Source organism: Andrographis paniculata, unplaced genomic scaffold (genome assembly GCF_009805555.1).
Source record: "Andrographis paniculata isolate CXL003 unplaced genomic scaffold, ASM980555v1 Contig62END, whole genome shotgun sequence".
Lineage (NCBI taxonomy): Eukaryota > Viridiplantae > Streptophyta > Magnoliopsida > Lamiales > Acanthaceae > Andrographis > Andrographis paniculata.
This window is the reverse complement of record NW_026137598.1, coordinates 8188549-8214770: the sequence shown is the minus strand read 5'-3', so window position 1 is coordinate 8214770 and position 26222 is coordinate 8188549. Positions and strand designations below refer to the sequence as shown.

Sequence of the window (26222 nt, the reverse complement as noted above, 5' to 3'; positions counted from 1 at the left end):
TCCGATCCGGATTGAATTTACGACGTGGATAATGTGGGGTCTGAGATGAACGGTTCAGATTTAATTTAGGATTTGCATCACCCGGGCAGGGAAGAATTGTTCCCAGCAGACATACTCCATAGGACATCACAAATTTACATGTATTCAATTCCATTTTTGTCAATCAATTACATTTGGTCTTTAATAACAGAATTCAGTACCTGTGAATTTCATGTAACAAAAATTTTGTATGTTTTTGTTGAATAAAATTTTAAATAATTCAACGCATATAGCGTTTAGCATGATATTATATATATATATATTATATTTTTAGCATATTTAATACAAAATTATATATTTAGTTATTATTATTATAAAATAAGAATAATAAATTAAGAGTTGATATATATATATATATATGTGTATATATAGTATAATTCAATAGTACAATTATGAAATAAATTAAACACGTAATCTACTAACTTGGCAAATATTTAGAGCTTAGGTTGAAAAAAAGATGTATAAAGTTGCGTATTATAAAAATAAAATATTGAACTATACTTCAATTTAATTTAATTTAATTTAATTGAACTAGAACATATATGTGTGTTGATAAAATTCAAGGTTACAACAATCAGTTAATTAATGAATTATTGCAATTTTATTCAACAAACTAATTTAAGACAGTTCATAAATGATATTGAAAACCCTAAATCGGTTGATGTCCCATGTCTTGAACTTGACTTTATAACCCAACAATTAATAGGGAAGTCGTTTTTGAGTTTATTTAATTTTACTGTATCAATATGTTACACCTACAAAATATTATATTCAAATTAAACTCCAAATAAATAAATCAAAAAGTCTTTACTATTTATTTTCAAATACTCTAATTTGATCGTGGCCACTGGTCAAAAAAATATTGGTGTGTAATTGAATTACCAAGCACCACAATTTGTAAACATACACTTATTCAATATATACACATATATAAATAGATAGATAAGTAGACGTATTGACTTGCTAAATTACTAGTAATATTTTATAATTAAAATATTAAATATTATTTAATATTCCACGTATGGGTTTATATGCCAACTACTCTTTCTACAGCTTCAATAATAATTAATATTTTTCAAAATTAAATATATATGTGTATATATATATATATATTGATTAGTATATGGAAGTAGGTCGCAGCAGCCAGCGAGACTCATTGATTGCCATTTGATGAATGAATACATTACTATTTTTTATTTTTATTTTTATTTTTTTTCATTATATATTTCTGTTATAATTAAAATTGATCAATTATTTAACTGCTTCAGGATTTTTTTTTTTTATATTTAAATAATAAATGTTAATGACAGCACGCACAAGTCAACCACGCTACTGGCTAGAACTTAGAAGTCGTGGTGTTTGAAGTTAATTACTCTCAAATAAATAACTATTAATATAATTTATACATTAGATATTTTTTCTACAATATCTTATGTACGTCATATTTTAAATTTTTTGTTATTTTATTCTTAAATTATCTTGAGTTTTGAGAAAAGACGCAGTAACTAACATTTGTCATCTGTGCAATAATAATAGAATTCTTTAGTAGTAATTATTAATTGCAATTTCTAAAAAAATATAAAAATAAAACCTAGAGGGGTGGGCCCCATAGCCACGTGTACACGTGTGTTTTTTTGCAGTTTGGATGGATTGGAAACAACACAGGCAGGCAGAAAAGCAACGTAAGCATTTGCAATTTACTTTTATGGCTTTATGCTACAATCAATCAAATTCATATATAGTATATATATAAATAATTATTTAAATGTTATTATTTTTTTAATAAAAATAATATCTAAATTAATTTAAATATAAACTAAGATACAAATGATCATACCAATCATTATAGATGTCCATCTAGAACTCAATTAATCAAATCAAATTAAATTAAATTGAATTAACCCTTGTATTGATTGATAATTTAATAATTATAAATGTGAGTGAGTCCAAGTTTTTAATTGGTTATTATGTATTATGATGATTCCATCAGTTCGTTAGACTTGATCAATTCCAGATCAGCTGCCCTAATTATATATTCAATTAATTAAAAAACTTTTTTAATAATAATTCTTCATATATGTATATATATATATATATATATACAACTTAATTAATTTATATGTCCTAATTGCCTATGTAGGTTAGGCATTGATCATAAACTTAAAGTCGGCATGCATGCAAGTGATCTAATTGACTTTCTTACACCATAGACTTAAAATAAATAAATAAATAAAATTCTAGTAATATACATATATAGTTGCCAATTAATAAGTTGTCTATTTAAATGCATTAATTGGTTCCCCCACACACTGTAGCCCCTAACATATCAATGCCCACAAAAAATTAAAATTAAAATAAATACTTCATATATATATTTATTTATTTATTTAATATACATAAGCATGACTGAATGAATAGATATGAATGAAATTAAATAATTTATAACCATAATCCAACCACTTCAAATCGCCAATTTCATACCAACCACCACTCATCCTCTTATATCTGTATCAGAAATCAACCAAAATTAAATGACATAAGAAAAAATATCCTCATCACCACAAGTGGATTTAATCAATTAAATAATTAATTAATAACGACAACGAACAAGAACGTCTTCAAAGTATACCGAAGATAATTTAGGTTAAAATAACCTATTTTTTTTTGTTACTAATATAACCTATACAGTTTGTTGTAATAAAAAGAAAAGGACCCATGAATGAACAATTGGTCTCTATTTATGTGAGAAATTTTGTTTGCTCATTATTTTGGGTCACTTTCAATTTTTGCAGTATTTATTTAAAAATAAATAAATAAATAGATTATAATATTCTATGGCATATTCATTTTTAAATAAAATTGAAAGCCCCACCAGCTAAGGATTAAATTAAATTAAATATTGGGTTTGTGAATATAATTTTGTAATGATTGTGATTAATATGACTTTTTAGAATGAATACAAACTTTTTGACGTGATGATATGAGCTGCGGTTCTTCGAGGGTCTGTTACTTTCCATCATTGGTAGTCAATCTTTAATTCAAGATATAGGAAAATAAAAAATTTATGTGATACTTATCATCTCTTAAATTAATTTAAGGAAAAAAAAAATCAAAATGAAGATGCTTTTATATTTGTACAAAGGAGATTGAGAGATTGTTTACTATTTCATTAGTTAATTTAATTTGTCGATATTTTGAAGAACGTGTCACTGGGTAATTGGGGGAAAATGATGCACCGATTTTGGAGTATTCAGACAACGAAAACTGTATTAATTAAATTTCGTGGGACAAGAAATGTTGTTACACGAGGCTATTATAATATTCAACAATTAGAATATCGAAATAAAAATAAATAAATAAGTTGATATTTGGCCTATTTCTGTTACTCTGTCTTGATTGGGCCATTAATTGGGCTGGAACACTACAACTAATCTGCTGCTTTGGGCCCACTTTAATTGGGCTTAATGGGCCTTAATTTAATCGTTAAAAAAAATTAAAAATGGAAATTGAAATTTGCTGAGCTCCCGCCGACATGCGTTCACTGAGATTCCCTGCATTGAAGCAAAGATCAAAGAAGATTCTCGTCAATCTCTCGCGAAGGTAATGATCATTTGGTTAACCTTCTTGAGAGTGAGCTTTGTGTAACACTTGTGTAACGTCAGCAATCCGGTACGACTACCGAGCGAAAGGTTCGATTCCGAGGTCATTCAGTTGCTGCACGCATTGCTCAAATGAGGGCCAGTATGCTGATTCGCTACTGAGAACATGAGATGTAAATGTGAGGTCAGCAACAAGTGTGGGACTGGGAGTGAGAAAGGAGGGGTGAATTTAGTTGTTTTGGAGAGTGGACTTAAGCATGGACATGATTTGGTAGTTTGTTCCCATCTTCTTCAAGAGTTCTAGGAAGAGGTTCACAAGCAATCGGACTGCCTTCTGGATTAAATGAGAAAACAGAGCGAACTTAAGCATGGACATGATTTGGTAGTTTTGATAATAGGTTGCGGATGCAATCTGTAAGCTTCTGCTAATTGCTCTGTTTCTATTATTGTCGTATATATGAAAGTTTAAATTATCTTATTTCCTGCCAATATTCGGCATCGAAGAGACGTGTTACTCCACTGCCAATGCTGAAATGATTTGCATAAGGGAAGCATCAAGCATGCTCCAGACATGGAAAGCTTTCAGTAATATTCGCCCATTTTTCGGTTAGCATATCCTATTGTCTTGCTACTAACTTAATTTAGGTGTTTGGAAGATAGTTGTCTGTCATTAGCTGTTGAACCAAATTATTGTTCTTGGTTACTGATTCCTTTTTGTGCATAGTCTTTCCACTTAGTTTCATTTACATTAATTAGTGATGCCTAATACAAGCTTTTTTTGTAATCGGTTTATATTTTCTTCTACAGGAAACCACACTTAATGTAACACTAGAATGATGCCATTAATGGGAAATTCCACGAGTTTGCCTCCTTCCATTTCAATTTTCTAAAAGAAAGATGAACAGTTTCGATAGTAAATGACATTCAGCAACAATGGCAGAAATTTGGTCTCTTTAACACATGCTTTCATTCAGTTGTAAATCTCTATTTAGTTTTAACAAGTTTGTCATTTTTGTGCATTCTAAATGCCGACAGTGAACAGTTTCGTCAACGTACAGCAGTGATTATGCTATTGATGCTTGGCTTGGCAAACTTACATGGCCAACCCATTGGATGACCTTTCTAAGAAAAGACATCATTGGAGAATTGAGCATTTTGCCCAGGTAATATTGTTTGATGTGTCTATAAATGATGTTGACATGTAATATCACTATCTTGTTTCCATTGCTGAACACTCATGCAGCCTTCTGTTCCTTCTAGAACCCAGGAAAGAGTAGGTGTTCATTCAGGTGTTACCTTCTTAATGTACTAATGAAGTATTTGCTGAACAATTGACTCTTAACGTAGTTTCATTTTGAGCTTATTGTTGGTTTTCATTGATAGAGACATCCGACCATAGTTGGGTGTCCAGCCATAATCGAAGATTTTGGTTGAAACCAACAGTTTGGTTCGAGATTTCCCTGTATGGATGGCACATCTTTGTCATAACTAGAAATTTAGGTTTGTTTTTGTGGTTGAAAATCCTCTAATGTCCCTTTGAATGTCGTTAGAATTATATTAAATGTTCACATCCAGAATTGAGGCTGCTGTATTTATCAATCTTTGTTGTTCAATTCACTCGTCTTATGCCCTGATTGAATTTCTTGTTCATATAATAACCAAAAGGGCTCTTTAAGGAAATCAAGAATGGCAAATTGAAGAAGTTTGATGCTAAAGCATGACACTTTATAATCCTTTTTTCTTGCATGATTATATTTAGTAAGTAGAAATGTATTTTGCTTTACTCTAAAGGAAACCCTTAAAGTTCAACAACTCTATGCCTTAATATCATTACTGGCTGTCAAAGATTACTTTGATCTATCTATCTAATATAGGAAGATTGATGATAGCTACATTGCCCCAATTTTACTCATTTTTGATTGAGCAGTTAAGCATTGAACACCTGCTGTTAGCAACTATATCAAAGGCACTTTCATCATTACATCTGTTAATTGACATCCCACCAAACTCTAACATACATTTATCTGTACATACATACATACATGCATACATATATATATATAGACAGGTAGAAGATCTGATCAGCTCCAGACATCAGCAAAATGGCTAAATTGCTATGGACTTACATTTCTTGCTTCTGCATTTTTCTGACAGCTGTCAACAGCCAAGCTCCGGCAGGTTCGCCTCCGGCGACACCATCCACAGCTCCACCGCCAACAAGCCCTGTCGCAGCATCACCGCCACAAGCAGCAACCCCGACTGCAGCTCCTCCAGCCACCCCTGCCGCAGCAACGCCACCACCAGCAGCATCAACACCTCCAACCACCGCGCCGCCTGTCTCGTCACCACCACCCACCTCAGCAGCCACCCCATCCACTGCGCCATCAGTCTCCCCCACCACACCACCACCAAATCCACCTGTATCAACCCCTGCTCAACCGCCAGCATCGCCACCACCTTCACCAGTCAGTTCTCCACCAGCACCACCACCGGCAGTGCCTCCTCCTAAAGCCTCCCCGGCACCAGCACCAGCCCCGCCAGTAAAAGCACCCGCCCCAGCACCAGTGCCACCACCGCCACCACCACCAGTCCCCGCCCCGGCCCCATCCATTGCATCGCCAGTGCCAGCTCCTGCACCGAGCAAGCACAAGAAGAGGAAACACAAGCACAAGCACCACCATGCTCCGGCACCAGCGCCGACAGTTCAAAGCCCTCCGGCGCCCCCTACAGTGCAAGATACAGAGGAAACTACACCGGCGCCGTCTCCGACTCTAAATTTGGTACGAATCCAAAACCATCTCTAATCCATTACATTACATTCGAATAGATCAAGATTGTATAGTTTCTCATCCTACATTGGATTGCAGAACGGAGGCACGTCGATCGATCAGAATGGAAGAACTAAGATGCAAGTCACTGCTGGAGTTGCATTGGTAGCCTTCTGGGCTATCTCTATCTCCAGCTTGTGTTCTTGAAATTGTACCAGACATGATCAAGTTTCCTACATATACTTACACGCACATACGCACAGAATGGAAACATTTTGAATGAGAGAGAGGTGTATTGACATACACCAGAGCATCACTGCATTTTTAACCACTATTTTATTCTTCCCTTATATATGACATTGTTTTATTTAAATAGAAGAGGAGATCTTAATTTTTATTATTCAATATTTGTGGTATCTAATAATTTATTTATTTAATAAAGTGTCGCATTGAATTATTATTTCAGCCAAGATCAAACTCCTAAACCCAAAAGAAAACAAACCATGAAAAGAGATATTTAAACATGATATTTATAATCAAGATAATCAAATCCTAGTTTCATCAAAAAGGCAAAGTACAACATAATGAATGTAACACAGCAAGGCTGAGAGTATCAATTGGAACCCTAATCCAATCCTCACAGTATCCTTTCAGTAACTTGCAGAAGTTTGAAAAAAAAAAAAAAACTGCAGAAGTTAGATAGGGAACACATGAGATGAACAATATCATAGTGTTAGGATCTAAGGAATAATGTATGTATGTATGTGTTGTATATATACATATAAGCAGCTCATTGTCAAGAACATCTAAGAAATTGGCACACCCCCAGTATTTTTTAGCTCTCTGAAGTATCAGGGAATGGAGAGTATAAAGTCTCAGTTGAGCTACAAAAGCAGAGACAAAAATAGTACTGAATTTCTAACTCAAGATATTGGCTTATTGATTCAATCATTGCATAGTTTTCACGTAGATACATTTCATGGCATATCCCAACCACAACCTAGGACATTTCCCGAAACCGAGCAATGGCTTTCTTCTGAATGACGGCTTTGTAGCTATCCCCGGCCTGCACCTCCAAGCTTGGATCAACTTTCTTTGGTTGGTGGCTCCCCAATCCAGCTCGGGTTTCTACAGACTGTGCCTGAACAGGCTCTACCATACCACTGCCGTCTTTCCCAAGTCCCTGGATGAAGATTCAAACAAACAACCAGACAAGGAAGATACCAGCACACAAAATCAGATGAAGATGGTGGCTATAAACATGGTTGCTGGCGACAATATACTGACTGATGCATCTCAACAGCTTACACTGTTGTTGCAGGCAATCGAAGAAAATGCAGTTAGTGAGGAAAAGCTATGGAGCTAGTAGCATGGAAGGTAGAGTTTAATTGCTTAAATTATTGGCAGAACTTTAATGGTGTGATCTAGGACAAACAATTTGTACAGTATGGAAATGTAGGGATAGGGATGGTACCGAGCCTTCATGCCAGCCCATATTGCGTAGCATCCGATTGCCCACGTTGCTTTCATCAATTGCCCTGTCCGCCGTAATCACGTCATAAGTATTTGCATCTGCAGCACTTCTCCCACCACCAACGCCAGGAGGGAAAGGAATGGAGGAGTCTATAACACCCCTTCTATACATTGGATCTCGATCTTCAAGTCCCCGATGACAAGAACATAAAGTTTCTCACAAGTTAATACAGAGTCTGTAGAGATATTAAACTAGCAATTCGACCATTGGAATCTCATCCTCGATAATTTCACACATAATTTGGTAGTCAAAGCTTGAAGTTAAGGGTTTAGATATTAGGGATCAAGCTTGAAGATCAAGGCCAAGCTATATTCCAACTATTGCCTTTCACGCCTTAATTCTGTCAAAACCCAAGAATCATATACCGCCAACGAGTAAAGCTAGCACAGTATCTGACTATCTGTTCTTATCTACAGCTAACAACACCCAGACAGAGTATAAGATGAAAGGTGGAATATACGGGAAGTCAAAGATCACTTACTTGAATCTCCAACTCCAGAGTTATCCCCAAAGCCTGGGGATGAACCATACAAACTTCTTCGCTCAGCTGCCCGGTCTCTATATGGAGTTTGAGACTGATCTTTATTGCCAACTGATGAAGCTGGCATCTCCGAAAACCTTCGTTTACCAGTTCCAGCAGAAGAAGCTGGAGCATAAGAACCTAATGCAGAAGCATCTGTTCTGAATGGCATCGACATTGAGGATGCCTCTGCCAGCGAAGCAGATCCCACAGAAGGCATACCAAATGATGAACTGGGGGTAACTTCCCCCGCACCTCCATAAACAGTATCTGATTTCACCACCCCCATTCCAGAACCCCTGATAACCCCTTTCAGACCTCCCCCTGAACTCGAAATAACCGTCCTTGACCTGTCTTGGGATTCCAGACCAGTTGATTGAGTTGAGGTAGCTGTATTTCCTGATGGAACCATAATGTTATCTTTTGCTGCAGGTCCTTCATTTTTGAACTTGGTCTTTGCAGATGAAGTAGGCCCAGCTCTCTCTACAGCAGAAGCTGAGAGTTGGCTGTCATCAACGGCCACACGTGGTGCTTGACCCTCATGACTTCTTTGCTTCCACATGTTCAAGAAATTGTTCATCTTCTTCTTGTTAGCCAGGATGCTAGTTTTGGATGCAAGCTTTATTTCTTTCGATCTTTCCTTTTCCTTCTTCTCTGCAGCCAATGCAGCAGCGGCTGCAGCCTGGACAGCATCTGGTAAAGAAGCTGACTTCTCATTTGATGTTATTGTAGCAGCAGGTGCAGAAATAACAACTTTTCTACTGTTGGAACCATCTGCTGCCTTGGTGGTTCCACTTTCACTTTCAGCTGTCTTGCCATTCTGATTGGTGCAGGGGATATACTGCTGGGTTTGTTGATCAAATGAATACCAGATACCATTGTTGCCATCATAATATAAACCTGCAGGGCACAGTAACTTCAGTAATCAACAATGAATGTATTCGTTTGGCTTATTTATTTAGTTCTACTATTCACAATTTTTTGCCCCCCAAAAATCAAATACCTATGTTCTATTTTTTATATTAAAAAATTAATTCTATATTCAAACTTCACATCAATTCCTATTTATATCACATCAAATAATCAAAAACCCCAAACAAACACACCCAATCATTTCGTCAAGATAAAATCAGAGCTCCAGTTAGCAGTATGTCCTCGAGACAATCATGTATCAAATAAGCTCTGAAGTCATCAGATAAGATATCAAGGAACTTAAAAGAAGGCAGGCAGCATTTGTACGCATATATAAAAGATGCTGCATTTACCAAATTTATTACTCCCTCCGTCCCACATCTCATGTCCACCTTTCCATTTCCGTCCGTCTCACTTATTTTGTCACTTTCCTTTTTGGGAAAAAAATTATACACTTTAATCTTATTTTAAAAAATTAATTTGTAATTTTTTTAATTTTAATTATACTAATCAGTTATCTTAATCTTAATCTATAATTATTTTTATTATAGAATAATTATTTTTACTAATACATTTTTAATTATTTACTAATTATATCCTCCTAAATTCCCATGTCTATAGTAAAGCGGACAAAATATCCAGTACAAAGGGAGTATTTTTTTTGTAAAAAGATTTAATATTAAGACATCAATAGATCATGAACACTGTCCATAACATCAAATACAGGAAAGATTACTGCTTAGATAGCAAAGGAGGCAAAATGACTATTCAAACAGAAAGAGAACAGTGAGATAGGAAAACCTGTATTTCCATCATAGTAGAACCCAGACGCCGCATCATAATAATAACCAGAGGCTTCGTCCCAAACAAAACCAGATTGCGGGGCACCTGCAACTTGTCCACCCTGCTCTTGACCACCAGTTGCTTGATTATCATCTGGATTATATTCTTTAGGTGCCCAACCAACTGCATCATACTAACAGGCCAAAGAAGAAAACATGAATATTGGCGCATGTATGGATCACCAAAAGCAGCAAAAAATAAAACATACATAACATAGAAACAATTACTGCTCACACAAGATTACAAACTCAAAATTGGATGGAAACCGCATTAACATGTAATGTAAGAAGCAAGTAACTAAGTTTTGGACATGCTTAAATAGCAAATGATATGATACACTTGGTCATTAAATGGCCAATGCAATACCACAATGAAATATAAATACTTCACAGCATCCAATTCAGACAATTATCGATTATACCACCTAAACTAAATGTCAAACATTGCAAGAACTAACTACAGCACAAAATTCCTAATGTGCCCATTAGCATATGTGTTGCAGATATAAACATAATACCTGCTGAGCAAATGTTGCTGCTTCGATTGCAGCAGCAGCAAGGCTGCTTGACTGAGAAGCTCCAGAAGCAGCTGAGCCGGGTCCAACAACACTTTTGGCATAGGCGACTCGAAGAATCTGGCCATTTTTTTCCAAATTAGTACCGTTTGTTGCCTCAAGTGCTTTAGTAGCATCCTCAACCTGAAAATCAGGTTATAGACAATCATTGCAATTAGTTATAGATATAAGTTTTATTTTGTCAAAAAAAAAAAAAAAAAACTGCAAATGGTTAATATTACTACAGGATAATAGATACGTTCTGGTCCTACAAACAACATAAATATGTTTTTACAAGACTAAGCAAAAGCCACTCTAGGCAGAGAACAAAGAATCTACATCGATAATGAAAATCATTAAAAAAATTGGCTTAAGTACACCCAATCTCACATACAAGGGAACTGGAAAATAAATAAATAAATATCTGAAATATAATAAACAGATTTTCTGATCTGTAGAAACAGAAAACCCAGCATCAGAAGGGCCAGCATCAGATATCCGATCAAAGAGAACATTTGCATACACAATCAAAGTACCATTTGGCCATGAATAATCACTTTAAAGAGTATTTATCATCAGAAGCAGGGAAAGGTTGAGCCAAATCTATATTGTGAATACAGTTTACATGAGTACATAATTGCCATGCATCATATTTATAATTAAATAAACTACATTTTGATGCATTTAATAATAAACTTATTACCAACAACTATGTAATAAACCAGTGAAGCTATACTTACTGAAAAGAAATGAACAAATGCAAATCCTCTTGAGACATGTGTGAACTTGTCTCTAACAAGTCTCAAATCCTGCAGTGACAAAATCATTATAGATATTAATAAAAGGAAAATCAAACAAATAGGAGGAGATGATAAAACGGGGGGATTTTTGCACCTTAATGGGAGCATGCTTAGCAAATTCATAACGAAGCATTTCCTCGTCAGCATTTTCATCCAATCCACGGACAACAAGAACATGGGTGGGACCTGAAATTTATCAAACTAAAATTCAGCAACAAACAACCACCATACAGTGGACAGAAATTGGTGTGTAAGGTAACCTGCTTCGCCTCTCTTGCCAGTAGATGTCGGATTTGATGATGCCATATCAGCTGGGGGAGCATCTTCTGTTCTAGGCTCATTACACTGGTGGGACATGCGGTAAGGGATTCCAGTTAGTTTCATAAACAACATATCATATAGTGAGGAACCACCAGGTTTCATAAGCAACATATCATGGGATCCAACTTGTGATAAGTAAACAAGGCATCTACTTTCAGTTGTCAATGCATTGACAAGATATGGAGATGCAAAGGCAAGATAGATCATACGATTTTCATGTCTAGAAGAAGCACCCCTTATCGCAGCTCCCTTTGAAATTAAATACACAAATTTATGCAACATTGGAGGCATATAGTAAGATTATTAGAAAGAATAATGAGAAATTTGGTTCTGCATAAAGATGTAAGATTGCAACCAAAAAAAATGACATAGTAACTACCCATAAAAGGGTGCCAAAAAAATAACCTGAAAACAAGATGTTCTTCTCGCAAAATTGACACAGCCACATATGATGCACATCCAATCTGATGGCACCATGATACTTCTATGGCCACCTGACCTGGATGCACCATCAGTTCCAAGAGATCCATTAGCTCCCCCAGTTGGCTTACTACTGCAACAATAGTCAAAGCTTACAACAACAATTTGAAATCAACATTAGCTTACCACGGTGGAAATCAGACGTCGTAGAAGAAATAGCAGTTCAAAAAAAGATATAGATGGAGTGCAACACTCTTGAAAGAGAACAGTGCAACACATCTGATGTCTAAATACAAATATACAAAGCACAAGGAGTTTGGTCCAGTTTCAAATAAACATGCAACCATTCCATTTATGGCTGTCAATAACATTGTAGTTATGCTTGCAGTCAGTATTCTGATGGCTGTGTTCCACAGAAAAGTCAACCATTTTCAAGATATACTGCTCAATTAACTGAGCAATCCAGAGATGAAAGAATGCACCAACTCCATACAATGATTCCCACAGCAAAAAGATGCTTCAATATCATGAACCCATGGCAAAGTTAGGGTATATATACTATACCTGTATTCAAAGAAGAGCTTCCTACCATCAACAAGTAGACCTTCATTCCCAAGTTTATCCATCATTGCTTGTGCTGAACCCTGATAACAAGACTAGATTCATTTAATTTAATTGAAAAGATTTTAAAATGTAACAGAATAACAGTAATTTCATACCACAGAAGGAAAATCAATAAAGGCAAATCCACGAGAGATATCAGTTCTTCGCTCTTTAATAACACGAACATGGCGAAGGGGGCCCCATTCAGCCTGGTGTGGGGAAACAATAATCAAGCATGTGCCAAACAAGAAACAGTACCAAAAATGTGGCAGCTGCCCTAATGTTTAAGTTTTAAGAGAAAAGTCTTAGGGTGATAATAGTTACAAGGATCTGATACAAATCTTCCTCAGTTGTCTTTTGAGAAAGACCCTTTACCACTACTGTAGCAGAGGGAGCCTATAAAGAGAGAGAAAAACTTGTCAGACCATTTCTAATAATAATAATAATAATAATGATAATAGACTTTGGCGAATGGAACGTACTACAGAATAATGATCATGGTATCGCCTATCATCACGGTCTCTTCGCCTATCCGATCTATCATAGCGGCTGTCATCATAGCTGTCTTCCCTGTGACTTCGACTAAGACTCCGGCCTCGAGGAGATCTAGATTTTAGCCTATCATCGCGACCATGGGAACGAGATCGAGAGCGTGAAGGAGAATGTTCATGTCTCCTATATGGGCTTTCATCCATTTCCCGACTCACACCTCTCCTGTCCCACTCACGGTCCCGAGATTCACGCCTTCTCCAATTACCATCCCTTCTGCTGCCTCGATCATAATCTGAATCATAACTTGATCTTCCATAATCATAATCTTTATCACGGCTGTCCCCCCTGCTTTGCTGAGTGCCACGAGATTTGTAGTCATAATCATCATATCCATAGTCATCATGGTCACGCCCTCCATATCTCGCAGGCCTGTCAATCCATGAACATGACGGGAGACACAGTGGTTATAAGCATATTGGAGCATAGACTTATATTGGATGTATATGAAAACTAATCTTGACAAAGAGAATGAAATAGTATCACGGTGCAGCATCACATAGTACCGTCTATAATCCCTCTCATAATATTCCTCCTCATATCCTCTCCTCCTTGTTTGTGGCCACATACCAACTGACAGCGGTGGAGGGGGATAGTTATCACTCTCCAAGACATCTCGATGAAAGGCACCCCTTGGGTAGACATTTTCCCTTGAGAACCTTTCATCTATAAACCTCCTATCATCATAAGATCCACCATCCCTGCCAAAAAATATGAGGGGCAGAAACATAGAAATATGCGATAGGAACAGGGTAAACCATCACACAAAGGAAAATATGACAGAAAGCATATCTAAGAAATTCGCAGAAACACAACACTAATAAAATTTGGGGAGGGGGTGCAAAAAAGCATCAATGTACACTCACCGAAAGTTTGAATCATGAACAGCACCATAACCCTCCAAAGCCTGTGGATTCAAGAGAATAAGCTGTGTCAGCAAGTAATAATCATGCTAAAGGTAGGCAAACGATTCCACATCCTCACTGTCCCATGGCTTCTCTCATGTTCTTTAAGGAAGAGAGGCCGGAAAAAATGGACAATCACATGAGCTTAATTTCTTGTATATCATCCCATATATGTGATGAAAAGGAAACCACAATTACGCTGTTATTTTCCCATCCTTGATGATGACCATAGCGGCCAGGATCCATTGCTCGACAAAGGAGCAACCTTTTACAGCAAAGCTTTTCCAATTGATGTGAAGTAGCACAAGATATATTCAAAACTTTCCTGTAACCAATGAACAAACAGGAGTCACACCATCAGGAGCACAAGCACTTATCAGCCTCCTTTATTTGGCCAAATCTCTCGTCAAGTTCTTGTAGCAAATGAATTAAGGTTCTGAGGACAAATATCTGGTTATTTTCTCTAACATGCTCATATTGATCACACCTAGTCATTTAACTTTGTCATTTTCATTCCCATCATTGGCAAATATCTGGTTATTTTCTCTATCAAATGGCATTGAAAAACTTGTTCAAAGTGGTAAAAATTCAAACAGCACAAGCCCATCAATAAACTAATAGAAATTAGCAGCAAACACTTTCAAGCCTGAGGACAGCACAGCAAAACATAGAAAAGCTACAGAGCTAAAAAAGTACAGACAGTATGTGCTATGTAAAATCTGGGCGAAGTACAGCCTTTTATTTCAAACTCTACCATCAATAAAGAAAAGGAAATGAATAAATTCTCCGTGAAATTGGGGTAGTTTAAATGTCAATCTTCCGACACAAACTTTAGAACCCTTAAAACAGTTCACTCACAACCCCTGTCGCCGAGAATCGATTTTCAAGAATTAAGGGTAAGAGAGACGAATGATGGTCACAAAACCTCGTTAACCTTAAATCATTGTGAGCCCAAAAATATTGAATGGCCCCACGATGAGACAAGGGTAAAGAATATCCTACGAACAAATCTTTCAAGATCCAAACATTGTTGTCGTAGAACATTACAAAGAAGGAGAAATCCCAACTTTTCTCAAAAAAGAAATATATATGTATGCAATGTCTAATTCACGAATCTCTATTGTACCTCCAAACTAATTTACGATGCAAATAATTGCCTCGATTGATCCTTAGACTGGTCGCCCATCCCTAGAGGAGAATTAGACGATAACGAAACACACACGCGCACATAACCAAATTCAAGGATATACGCCTAAGAAAACGGGACACAAACTGATGTGGGAAAAAAAAAAAAAAAGGCAATCATCGAGACATCGTCGTAGTCGAAACACATCAACAAAACTCGAATACCGTTTCAGGCACAAAACTCAGAAGATCCGAGCTTTCAATCAAGAAATCGCGTACCTTGAACAATATGTTGGACGACACTAAATAATCACCCACAATCTCGGCCCTCGACAATCTAGTGCTCGTATTCTACGTCTAGATAGTGTGGATTACTACGGATTAGAGTGATTTCGATCAACGGAGAAACGCCTGCCCTAATCGGCATCGATGAGAAAGAAATGAATGCCAGCTGAAAATTGGGTGTGGGCTTTAAAGACTCGGATATATATTAATAGTACCATAATGCGAAACTCGTGGAAGATATATTGGGCCAGGCCCAATTTGTTAGCCCATAAAAATACCGTAAGCCCAAACGATACTTTTAAAGATGGAATCGTAATTAATCAATTACTTAAATGATTACTGGTCAGTGTTTGCTTAGCTTACTAAATAAATTTTTTTTGACACAACAAAAAAGTATACTATTGTCATCTCACGCCAATTTTTATAATAGATTTAGAAAGGTTAGTATTTTATTAGTTAGTTTTTGATATTTTTATCATTTTATTTAATTATATGTTAATTAAAGCACAATAATAAAATATTATAGTGTAATAATTTTTATTATAATGAAAAATATTGTTTTTGAAACAAACAAAAATATTACAAATAATATTTTCAATTACAACAGATATATATATATATATATTGCATTGATAAAATACAAATAATGGTCTAATAATATGAGAGAGTGAATTTATGACTATATTTAAATTTAGCTTATTATCCATTGATATATTTATTCTTTCTTTATTAAGGTGACTGTGACATTGTTAGCCTTAAATAAGCTGAGCTACAAATTACTTTTTCTCTCATTTCTTGCCTCCTCCTTTGGCACTTGATCCCTAAATTACCAAACCCATGGAGTTTTTATTTTCACGATTTTTATCTACGTCTTAACAAATTTAAATTTTAAATACGAAACCTTAAACCGTACCTTTTTCTTAGGTCCCCTCGGTTTGCGAGGGGCTCGGCCTTGTTTGGGGGATGCGATAGAATAATAACTCGGTGTATAGTTACATCGAGTGCTAACTCAGTTTATGGCATGATGCTGGGAAAAAAAATCGAAGCTGATATCATTTGAGGATATAATCCTCAATGTTTCGAGAAAATGTTCTAATTCCGTTAGCTTAACCTGCTCCATGCATCGAAAACTCCATGTTTATATCTGTACTCAAAGCCCGTGTCTCTCGTGATGATGTAAGGTACAGACATCTCAATTTATTCAAAGTCGAAACAGACAAAGTGGAAACTAAAAGATCCATACCTATAGCAGTTTAACGTTATATTAAAATGTTGACGGAGACGATTATCCGGTGTTCCTCATTCCAGCAGCAATGCCATTGATGGTGATCAGCAGGGCGTCGCGCAGTTTCTTGTTTTCGTTGTCTCGTCTTAGCCTTTTAAGAATCTCGACCTGCAGCATGTTCATTGGATTCAGATATGGAAGCCTGCTCTCGATCAGCTTCCTCAGACTCCGGTTGTTTTCTGACAACTTTTCATGTCCGGTGATCAACAGGACATACTCCTCCGCAGTCGAAAGCTCCCCCCTGAGGTCCTTCCCCAATGGCTGCCGGCTCGATGACACCAAAACTTCATCATAATGCTTGGCTATAGGGATGTCTGTTTTCCCCAGAACCATTTCTATAAGGTCGATGGTGGATTGGAAGAACGGCCACTCTTGGTACATAGCTCGGATATCTTCAGTGTGGCCTTTCTCGCAGACGCCCTTCAGACCAGCGCCAACGCCGAGCCAGGCAGGGAGGACGAATCGAGTCTGTGTCCAGGCAAAGATCCATGGAATGGCCCTCAGGTCTTTGATGCCGGGTGATGACTTTCTTCGCGTTGGACGGCTTCCAATGTTGAGAGAGCCGAGCTCGGCCTGAGGTGTTGCCTCGTGGAAATAAGCAAGAAACTCTGGATTTTCGTAGACTGTGTTGCGGTAAGAAGTGCAGCTGATCTGTGAAATTTCGTCCATCAGGCTACGCCATTTTAGCTCCTTCGGTGGCAATGGAGGCCGGAGGGTTGCTAGAAGCACAGCCCGCGTGTATATCTCTAACTGCCGGACAGCCATTTGGGGTAGTCCAAACTTGGCCTGTACCATTTCTCCTTGTTCTGTTGATCTCAGTGTGCCCTGCTCAATGCATACAAGAAAATCATAGCTGTTTTTGTAACTGTCTCGGCGCATTTCAGACATAACAGAACACTAATGTAAGGAAATCTAGAACATGGATTCTGTTATAAACTTGATCTTACCATGACTGAGCCAGGAGGCTGGGATTGAATGGCAAGATATGTAGGGCCACCGCCACGTCCAATGCTGCCCCCGCGACCGTGGAAGAGAGTAACTTTGATTCCAAATTCATTGCATGCGGCGACTACATCTTCTTGAGCTTTGTAAAGTTCCCAGGCAGCAGAGAATCGACCGGCATCTTTACCCGAATCAGAATAACCAACCATCACCTATTGATGTTTGATTAAGACAGTCCAAATCAATGACAAGAAAGATTGAAGGAGTGTTTTACATGAACTGAACAAGTTTGCACTCTGCATACCTCCTGGTGCCCGCCGTGGTTTTTAATTATATGTTCACGGTACCAATCAATTGAGAGTAGCTTACGGATTACTGAACCAGCATTTCTCAAGTCTTGCACGGTTTCAAATAGAGGAGCAACCCGAAGCCTGTATAAACCAGATATATATATATATATGAAGGATGTTTGTTCTATTTATAGCTTTAAGGAAAAGTATCCCATTAGCTAGTAAAGTATAAACTTCTTCCAATTGCGGGGCACAAATAAATATGAGAACCAATTTCTTACAGTTTTAACACAAAATCCTACAATCTGTTACTGGAAGTTGGAGGTTCATAACATGTTTGGACACTAAGAAGTGATTTTACCGTTCACAAGTCATTTAATTCAGTTTAACTTATTTCTTATAGATGGAAGTAGAAAAGTAGATCAAACTTATGTCATTGTAATCTTTCATTCTAAAAATCCTATATATTAATGCAGGTGTTCTTGTCACATTTTAAACAGAATTGAGGAATCTTACGTTCCGCCAGGACATGGCCTGCCCAGTTCTCCAGCAACTGCCAAGCGAGCATCCTTCTGTAAAAGCTCCACTGCCAGAACATCGCTGGCCTGACAGTTCATTAAGGTAAAATTGTTACTAAAATCACAGAGAGCAACAATAAACTTTGACACGAACTGTTAAATTGTATTAGCACTTGGAGTCCATAGATATCATACATTGGAGGCCATAGAGATCACATATGCTCCAAGGGAATCGCTTCCCAGTTCAGCTGCTACCCTGAAGGTGTCCAATACTTCCCTTATTTCAGGAGTAACCTGAAAGAAAATAAAATATTCAGAGCAGTAACAAGGCATACATGATACCACTAAAGTGTGTTACTTAATTTAGAAAAAATGAAATGTGCAAGAAACAGAATGCGATGCCACCATGTTTAAGACCACAAGATACACTGCATGTTCTTATAAAATGAAGCTAGCTGCATGAAAACTAACAAGACAGGATCTAAATGGAGAATTGTCATCAAGCTACTAGTGGTTTCAAATTTTGAACTGCATTAGAAGGTATGTGTCCTTTACCGATCACTTCATAGTTTTCAAGCTCAATGTATCTCTAGATCATTGGAATGATAACAGACAACCAAATCGTCAAACAAATTGGCCATACAATGCTAACAATAAAAATAGCAGTTAAACACGTGCTAAAATTTTGGATAAATAAAATAACACAAGCATTACTTCAGCAAGCTCAAAAGACACCACACATGACCATTCAGTTTACATTACCATTCGGTTAGGACATAATACATGTTGCTTAAAGTGTTGAGCAACATTACATGTCCTAAGTTTAGAACATGAAATTGAGAATACATGAAAAGATAAAGATTCAAAGTTCAAAAACTTAAGAAGGAACCATTGACTCCAAGGAAATACCTCTATAGATGTAGGGACTAATGGCCTCTTCCCTTTGAGCTCTTTTGTCAGGAATTCAACTTTTTTATTTTCATCCCACTCACTATAGGTACCCATATCTAGATACTTCGTTATAGCATCAAGTGTTTCTGAATGCTTACCAGATTCCTGGTTATATCATGAGAGACATTTAGCAAAATTCACAGAACTAAACTCAGATTTCTAACATAACATTACCTGACGAAGGTCAAGCTTCATTAGACCCATGCCAAATGTAGAAACACGTCTTATTAGGTCAGCGAGCCTGCCGTCAGCTAATATCCCCGAACCAAAAGAGTGCTGCCAATGTTAGAGTTAGTCAGTACATCCGTTCATGCATATAACAAAACAGATAATTAAAGCGAAGATACCAGCGAGTCATAGCACAGAAGTAGAGGCTCCAGAAATTGCTCTTTTGTTTCATAATAATCCCCAGAATTATAATCACAAGGAAGGTCCTCAAGGAGAAGTTCCAATCGTCTTCGTGTTTTCAAAAGCTGAAATCAGAGAAAAAGACATCTTGTAAGTATATTTGAGTGAACTTCTTATGTCTCATGACTCTCATCAATTTTCAAGTTCCCCTTACATGATTATACCTCAAGTAGATGTAGGGCACACATATACAAATTACATGAAAATTAAATGAAATTCAAATATTTGCATCTTACCCTGCCTAACCTGCTTTATTAAGAGACTAAAACCAAGTAGCAAACAACAATGTTACAGAAAGCAATCAATTTTTCTTCATTTTTTTTTATCAGAAAGCAATCGATATTTTTGTGCGAACTAACGTTTGCATGAGAAGTCACTGCTCAGAAATCATAAAAAATGGTCATATATACGCCATCACAAAGAACATTATATACACAAGATATTTATCATGCAGAACTCATTTTTCACATATAAGTAAAATTTACCTAGAAAAAGTCATTATTAACGATGAACTACATAATTTCAAAAAGAAAACAACAGGCATTATCTGGAAGTATAGTTGATATCTAATAATTTCAGAACCAGAAAGAGAACCTTTGCTTTCACATCTCCAAGAACAATTCTGTAAGGAGCTAATCCAGGTATATGCGAAGAGCTTGGTTCCAGAAGCTTGTGAAAGCTTGTTCTTCCTGTTTGAGACTCAGCGAACAGTCTCCTCTGAGCCAAAAGTTGGGCTGAGTTAAGAGAAGATCCTCTTGGTGTCACAGGCTGAGGCTGAGCATTTCCTGAGTTGTTAGCATTGTTATTTCCATCTATTTTCACGGAAAGTCCACCACCATCCTGCCAGGAGAGGAGCAATGTACATTAAAAAGGTATGGAACATATAGGATACAGAAGTCTGAGAAATAAAAATTGATTCTTCCATAATAAACTTAACCTTGCGATTGAATGGCTTGAAATCTGAACCAGGAAGATCTAATGGATGATAGTGAGAGTCCACGTCATTGTGATCTACAAGAGACATTCAAATGAAGATAGAGGGAAAAATTAAAAAAAAAACTGCCGTGAACAAAATGCATGCAGTTGTGAAACATTCTGGAAAGTGCCGAGAGTTTTTCCAAATGGGACTCCAAAACAGCGAAATGGACTGATTTTAAGGAACAACAGCACAAATTTGGAGCCTGAATCAACATGAATGACAGTTTTCGTGTCAAAAACCTCACTCTCTCAATATACAACAAATCTTCACACAAATTTATTTGGTATAATGAGATTAACGGATAAACAAAAGATATAAAGTTGCTTAAACTCAGGAGTGAAATGTTATACAGTCATCAAAACTATCGAGATCGTGAAGTAGAACCTGCGCAAGAGGGTAAGCCAGCCCTATCCGGAAGTTGGGTTGGAAGGGGTGAAGCAGAATTGTTATGATTCTTAAATTGGTTCCAATTTTCATGCCTGTCTTCAGCTGACTTCTCTGAAATAAATGTTAGATAGAACGAGTTTAGAATAGAAGTGCAGCTAGATGTAGGATCTAGCATACAAAGGTAGCTCAAAAACATTACACCATTTATCATAATTTAACTTTGAAAAGAAATGCATTCCTAATAATATAACAGCATGCCAAACCGTTTTTTAAAATTTGATGGGCCAGTGCTGATAATTTCTCATTGCATTGATTCATGGAGAGTTCAAATCTTAGGTTGTCAACTTCCCGTAGAAAGAGATCAATGGACATCCACCTTGATAGAAGAGATACATCTCTTGTAACCTGAACCAAAGGAACAACACACAGCAATCAAAAAATTAGTGTATTACCATAAGTAGTTTAGCTTTACACTATATTTTCTTTGGAATTACCTTTGCTGTTACATTCGGATTTCCGTCTCGATCACCCCCCATCCAAGATCCAAATTTTATTGGGGTGCATGTCAAAGGCAGTGCCTTCCCAGTATGCTGTGAAAAGTGAACCAGTCTTTAAGACCAGAAAATAAACTGCACAATACAACTGTACGACAAATGAAATTAACCTTCTTCAAAGCGTTGCTGAGACGACGTAGAAAATGAGGCACGGCTTGCCAAAGTGATTGCTCCACGATATTCAGACCTGAAAGTGCAACATATTATATTGCAAAAGTGACAACATATCCCTCTAAACAGATATTATGAAATGTACCAGCCCTGGCTTCATCAACTGGAGTAGGCTTGTGCCTTCTGAGCTCATCTGTTTGCCATATTGAAGAAAGCTCCCTCACCTACAGTACCGAAAGTATTCAAGGACAGAGAATCTCAAGAAATCGGTTCTACAAATGTACAATCTTTCAAAGAAAAGCACCTACCAGATCTTCTATCAGCACTTCTCGATCTTCTTGCCCGAGGTCAGGCCGATCATTATATTCTAAAAGATGCTGCAAACGATAGAAGCATACTATACATATCAAAGTGAAACGCTATACCCATACTCAATATCCACTAATAAAAGAGCTGGAAAGTTTTTGCAAGAAACATACTGCAATTCTAATATGTTTGTATTGCAATGTGCGTCGATTTATTTGAGTGGGATGTGCTGTCAGGACAATTTCAACTTCCTGCAGTAGAACTCAGCCAACATCACTTTACAAATAAATAAATAATAGCTATTGAATATTAAAACTAGAAAGAAGGAAAACAGAAAGTATTTACCTGCTTACAAACTGCCTCGTAGAGCTTATCCGGAGAAACACCTGCCTGCACAAGTTGATTTAATGTATCATCAAGAGCTTTTGCTAATTGTACGGTGCCTCTAGCCTTAGTTACCCTGCAAGATTGCAACAGATGGTCGTTATAGAGAACATCAAGTCTCAACTCACGTGCTTTTATCATTGAGACCAATAACATCACTCAGAACATCAAAATATTGTTAAAAACGTGAGTGGTGGTGGATATATTTAGAAGATCTAGAGGGTAGAACTTCTCCAATTTCCTTGACATGATTTCTCAAGCACAAGTTCACCAACATTCAATCTCTACTAACTATTGTAACACACACATTTCTTTCACAAGACAGCCCTCTTGGCAAATGATACACTAGTGTCTATTAATAACAGTAAGATCAAAAGTACCTGTGATGAGTTTCTGCAATCCCTGTCAGGTTTAAATAATGGCTGAATGCTCTGGCTAGCGCCAATGCTTCCTCAAGTGTCATTTCTGACAACTCTGCAGCCAGTTGCTTCTCAAGAAGCTCTGCTGTGTCCTCTATTCCCGCCGTCCTCATATTGCATGCACACTACAGAACCCACAACATTTTAAGTTATTAGTAGTTTACGCCCGCAATTGATAGACATGAAGAATTAATGCATAAATCGCTGCCATGTGCTCATCCACAGAAGACAGTGATAGAGCTGACTTTCTACAGAAACAAAACATGAGTACTATTCCATAAAACTACAGTAGTATAAGGAAACCAATTGCCTCTGCAATTGAAACGTCTCCTTTCTTAAATCCGTAGCATGAAGTCATTCGCCAGGTGTAAAACAGGAGACAGCATTGCAAAAACCAAAGACTTGCTAGCCATCCATGCGAATCCAAAATAACAGCATGATATGCATGGAGCAAAGGCACTCTTTTAATATAATAAAAACTACTCCTCGTCCGTAAGGATCAATCCAGGAACACTAAAACCGGAAGAACTACAGGAAATTCTGCTGTTACGTAGATGAAGGTAAAAAACAGGAAACTTCACACACAAACATACGCATAAAAGCACTGAGCAGTTCTGCAAGGTAATGAATCGCAAATAAATAAATGCTTTTCCGGCAAAGCTAAAAAGAGCAAAGACCTGAACATATCGAAAGCAAATTAATTGACAAACAAAAGGAAATGGAGAAATCCAACCATAGTACAACCAAACAGCGGTATTGTCCAAACAAACAAAAAAAAAAAAAACGATTTGAAAACCGGAGACAAACAAATAAAACTAAAACCTGAGCGAGAACTTTCGTCTTCTCGAGTTTCTCCACGAATCCAGATCCGACTTCTCTATGAAGAACGTCGTTGAGGAGGTTCCCCAGTAATCTGCAGTCATCTTCAAATCCCTGGAATGATATTTCCTCCGCAATTTCATCGATGATATCCGTCATGATCCGTCCTCCGAACTATTGCCTGCGAAGAAAAGCAAGCGATTTGATGATTGGCTAAGTGTGGCGATTCACGTTTCACGCTTATTGGAAGAACAGAACAGAAACACAACAGACTACAGAGACGCTCACCACTGGGCGGAGATGTAAATGGTTTTACCGTGCGGAGGGGCGAATGGAGATCGCGCCACGTGGCAAAAGCACCATCGTTTGTGGTAATTTGTTGGCCCTTGCTAATCTATCCATACTTCAAATCATTCCTTTTCTGCATTTATTAATTTACTATTTTACATATATATATATATATATTTTTACTTTCGATATGAATTATTATTATTATTATTATTTTTTAACGTTTATGAATATGGAAGTTTGTAAAGTAGCTTTAATACTTTATTAAAGATATTTTTATTTCACGAATCAACTACAGTTATTTTTACAAATATTAAGGTTATTCAGGGAAGATCCCGGGATCTCAGATCCCGATAAACTATATCAATTTATTCATATGCTCCGGGTGTTGAGATCCTGGGACCTCACATAAATTATTTACATAATTGTTATGTACTATTACCGGAATGGAAAGTTACGATTTGACTGCGAAAAAGTTAATAATGCATGATTGCCGTTATACTAATGGACCCGTTAAAATAATTATTATTACTATTTTTTATTCTGCTTCATCAATGATAATCTTGAAAATTAAAATATTATCCACTTTACTATTATATATGCATATACAAAACAAAAGTTGGCCAATGATTTGCTAGCACTTCATGATAGTTTATCTTATTTAATCATTTAAGGAAGATAGATTATATTCAAAGTTGATTCTATTACCACTTAAACCTTATCAACCTGCTCAATCCATATTCAAAGTTGATTCCATTACATTACATGTATCTTCTTTTTTCTTTTTCTTTTTTTTTTTTGTTACAGCTCAAGCTGTTTGTTTTTATATTTTTAGTTTGAGAGGTATTTTGATGCATATTGATAATATAATAAATAATATTCTGTGTTGGAATAACATATTCATAGTTTTTTCTTATAAAATATCACAAATTATTTAGACTAAAACTCAAATAAAAAATACAAACTCGAATCAAAACCAAACAAACCCATTATATTTATTTTATTACTCAAGACATAACAATAATAAAGGGTTTGTTTCACTTAATGTTTTTAAGTACAACGATTTTTCATAAATATTATTTTTAAAAAATTACAATATACACTTATTAGTAAAATATATAAATTTGCTCACAAAAAAGTAACAATTAAATACGAAAGTATTTTTTTTATAATACTACTAGAATTACTCATATCTAAGATAAATAATAATAACAATAATTTAATCTAAAACCACAAAATAAACAAACCCAAAATATCATTACATGCCACTTGCAATTATAAATATATCACTATATTAATTTATGATTTATCTATTATACTTTTAGAAACATCTTAATGGATACACTCTTACGAACTACTTGTTATATACTAAAATTTGCGAATATTCCTTAATCAATTTAGGTGACAAAAGTAACTAGATAAATGATTGAACCATATAAAATTTTATTTTCCGGTTAAGCCGGTGCGGAGAATAATATTTAAATGAAATGGGGATATGAAAATAAATTGTAAGATATGGACTTTAAGTGAGTATTAGTGGGTCCCACTGTCACATGCGTCTTGTTTGGCCAAATTTCGGATTTGGAGTTTATATAGGGCAATTTGTCTAAGCCTGAATCCGTATTATAATACTACATTACATCAAGTGCTAAAAATATTTACTCATCTTCAATCAATGCTTACAGAAATTTTCACAGAAAATAGAATTTTGAGAGCTTTAAAGTTTTGAAAATTTTAGAAATTAGAAAAAAAAATAAAAATAAATAAATAGTACTAACTGCTCCATCATTAAAAAATTAACTTGA

General features: G+C 36.3%; 3 protein-coding genes across 6 annotated transcripts; 1 reads left to right on the top strand and 2 right to left on the bottom strand.

Annotated features, from left to right (window-relative positions):
• The first annotated feature begins 5694 nt into the window (after positions 1 to 5694).
• Positions 5695 to 6871, top strand: LOC127260688 (lysine-rich arabinogalactan protein 19). Its single transcript, XM_051288552.1, has 2 exons — positions 5695 to 6418; positions 6506 to 6871. Exons 1-2 carry the CDS (start codon positions 5741 to 5743, stop codon positions 6611 to 6613), a joined length of 786 nt encoding a protein of 261 aa, XP_051144509.1. The 5' UTR covers positions 5695 to 5740; the 3' UTR covers positions 6614 to 6871.
• Positions 6872 to 7122: 251 nt separating this feature from the next.
• Positions 7123 to 15949, bottom strand: LOC127260687 (SUPPRESSOR OF ABI3-5). Of its 4 annotated transcripts, none has more exons than XM_051288548.1 (17): positions 15771 to 15949; positions 14565 to 14691; positions 14328 to 14368; positions 13968 to 14162; positions 13395 to 13833; positions 13237 to 13308; positions 13029 to 13121; positions 12874 to 12953; positions 12295 to 12460; positions 11829 to 11913; positions 11663 to 11754; positions 11509 to 11577; positions 10733 to 10912; positions 10174 to 10348; positions 8422 to 9360; positions 7881 to 8062; positions 7123 to 7589 (listed from the first exon to the last, which is right to left on the bottom strand). In XM_051288548.1, exons 2-17 carry the CDS (start codon positions 14610 to 14612, stop codon positions 7407 to 7409), a joined length of 3039 nt encoding a protein of 1012 aa, XP_051144505.1. In that variant the 5' UTR covers positions 14613 to 14691; positions 15771 to 15949; the 3' UTR covers positions 7123 to 7406. The 4 variants fall into 4 exon arrangements, with proteins under 4 accessions (XP_051144505.1, XP_051144506.1, XP_051144507.1 ...); XM_051288549.1 differs by having other exon boundaries at positions 12295 to 12442; XM_051288550.1 differs by having other exon boundaries at positions 12295 to 12439.
• Positions 15950 to 16895: 946 nt separating this feature from the next.
• On the bottom strand, positions 16896 to 24423 carry LOC127261393 (phosphoenolpyruvate carboxylase 4). The gene is made up of 20 exons (XM_051289734.1): positions 24133 to 24423; positions 23272 to 23435; positions 22853 to 22967; positions 22681 to 22758; positions 22510 to 22578; positions 22347 to 22425; positions 22201 to 22277; positions 22031 to 22126; positions 21800 to 21941; positions 21534 to 21647; positions 21108 to 21181; positions 20765 to 21010; positions 20110 to 20235; positions 19937 to 20038; positions 19721 to 19867; positions 19007 to 19105; positions 18810 to 18898; positions 18308 to 18434; positions 18009 to 18215; positions 16896 to 17886 (listed from the first exon to the last, which is right to left on the bottom strand). The coding sequence occupies exons 1-20, from the start codon at positions 24286 to 24288 to the stop codon at positions 17062 to 17064; spliced, it is 3132 nt and encodes a 1043-aa protein (XP_051145691.1). The 5' UTR covers positions 24289 to 24423; the 3' UTR covers positions 16896 to 17061.
• Positions 24424 to 26222: the final 1799 nt, after the last annotated feature.

Coding starts and splice junctions, on each gene's coding strand:
- LOC127261393 (XM_051289734.1), bottom strand. CDS start 24,288: ATGACGGATATCATCGATGAAATTGCGGAGGAAATATCATTCCAGGGA. Junction 20,039..20,109: donor TTCTGTGCTATGACTCGCTG/GTATCTTCGCTT, acceptor TAACATTGGCAG/CACTCTTTTGGTTCGGGGAT. Junction 18,899..19,006: donor TGATCTCTATGGCCTCCAAT/GTATGATATCTA, acceptor ATGAACTGTCAG/GCCAGCGATGTTCTGGCAGT.
- LOC127260688 (XM_051288552.1), top strand. CDS start 5,741: ATGGCTAAATTGCTATGGACTTACATTTCTTGCTTCTGCATTTTTCTG. Junction 6,419..6,505: donor CGTCTCCGACTCTAAATTTG/GTACGAATCCAA, acceptor ATTGGATTGCAG/AACGGAGGCACGTCGATCGA.
- LOC127260687 (XM_051288548.1), bottom strand. CDS start 14,612: ATGGATCCTGGCCGCTATGGTCATCATCAAGGATGGGAAAATAACAGC. Junction 11,755..11,828: donor TGGCAAGAGAGGCGAAGCAG/GTTACCTTACAC, acceptor GATAAATTTCAG/GTCCCACCCATGTTCTTGTT. Junction 11,578..11,662: donor CTAAGCATGCTCCCATTAAG/GTGCAAAAATCC, acceptor TTGTCACTGCAG/GATTTGAGACTTGTTAGAGA.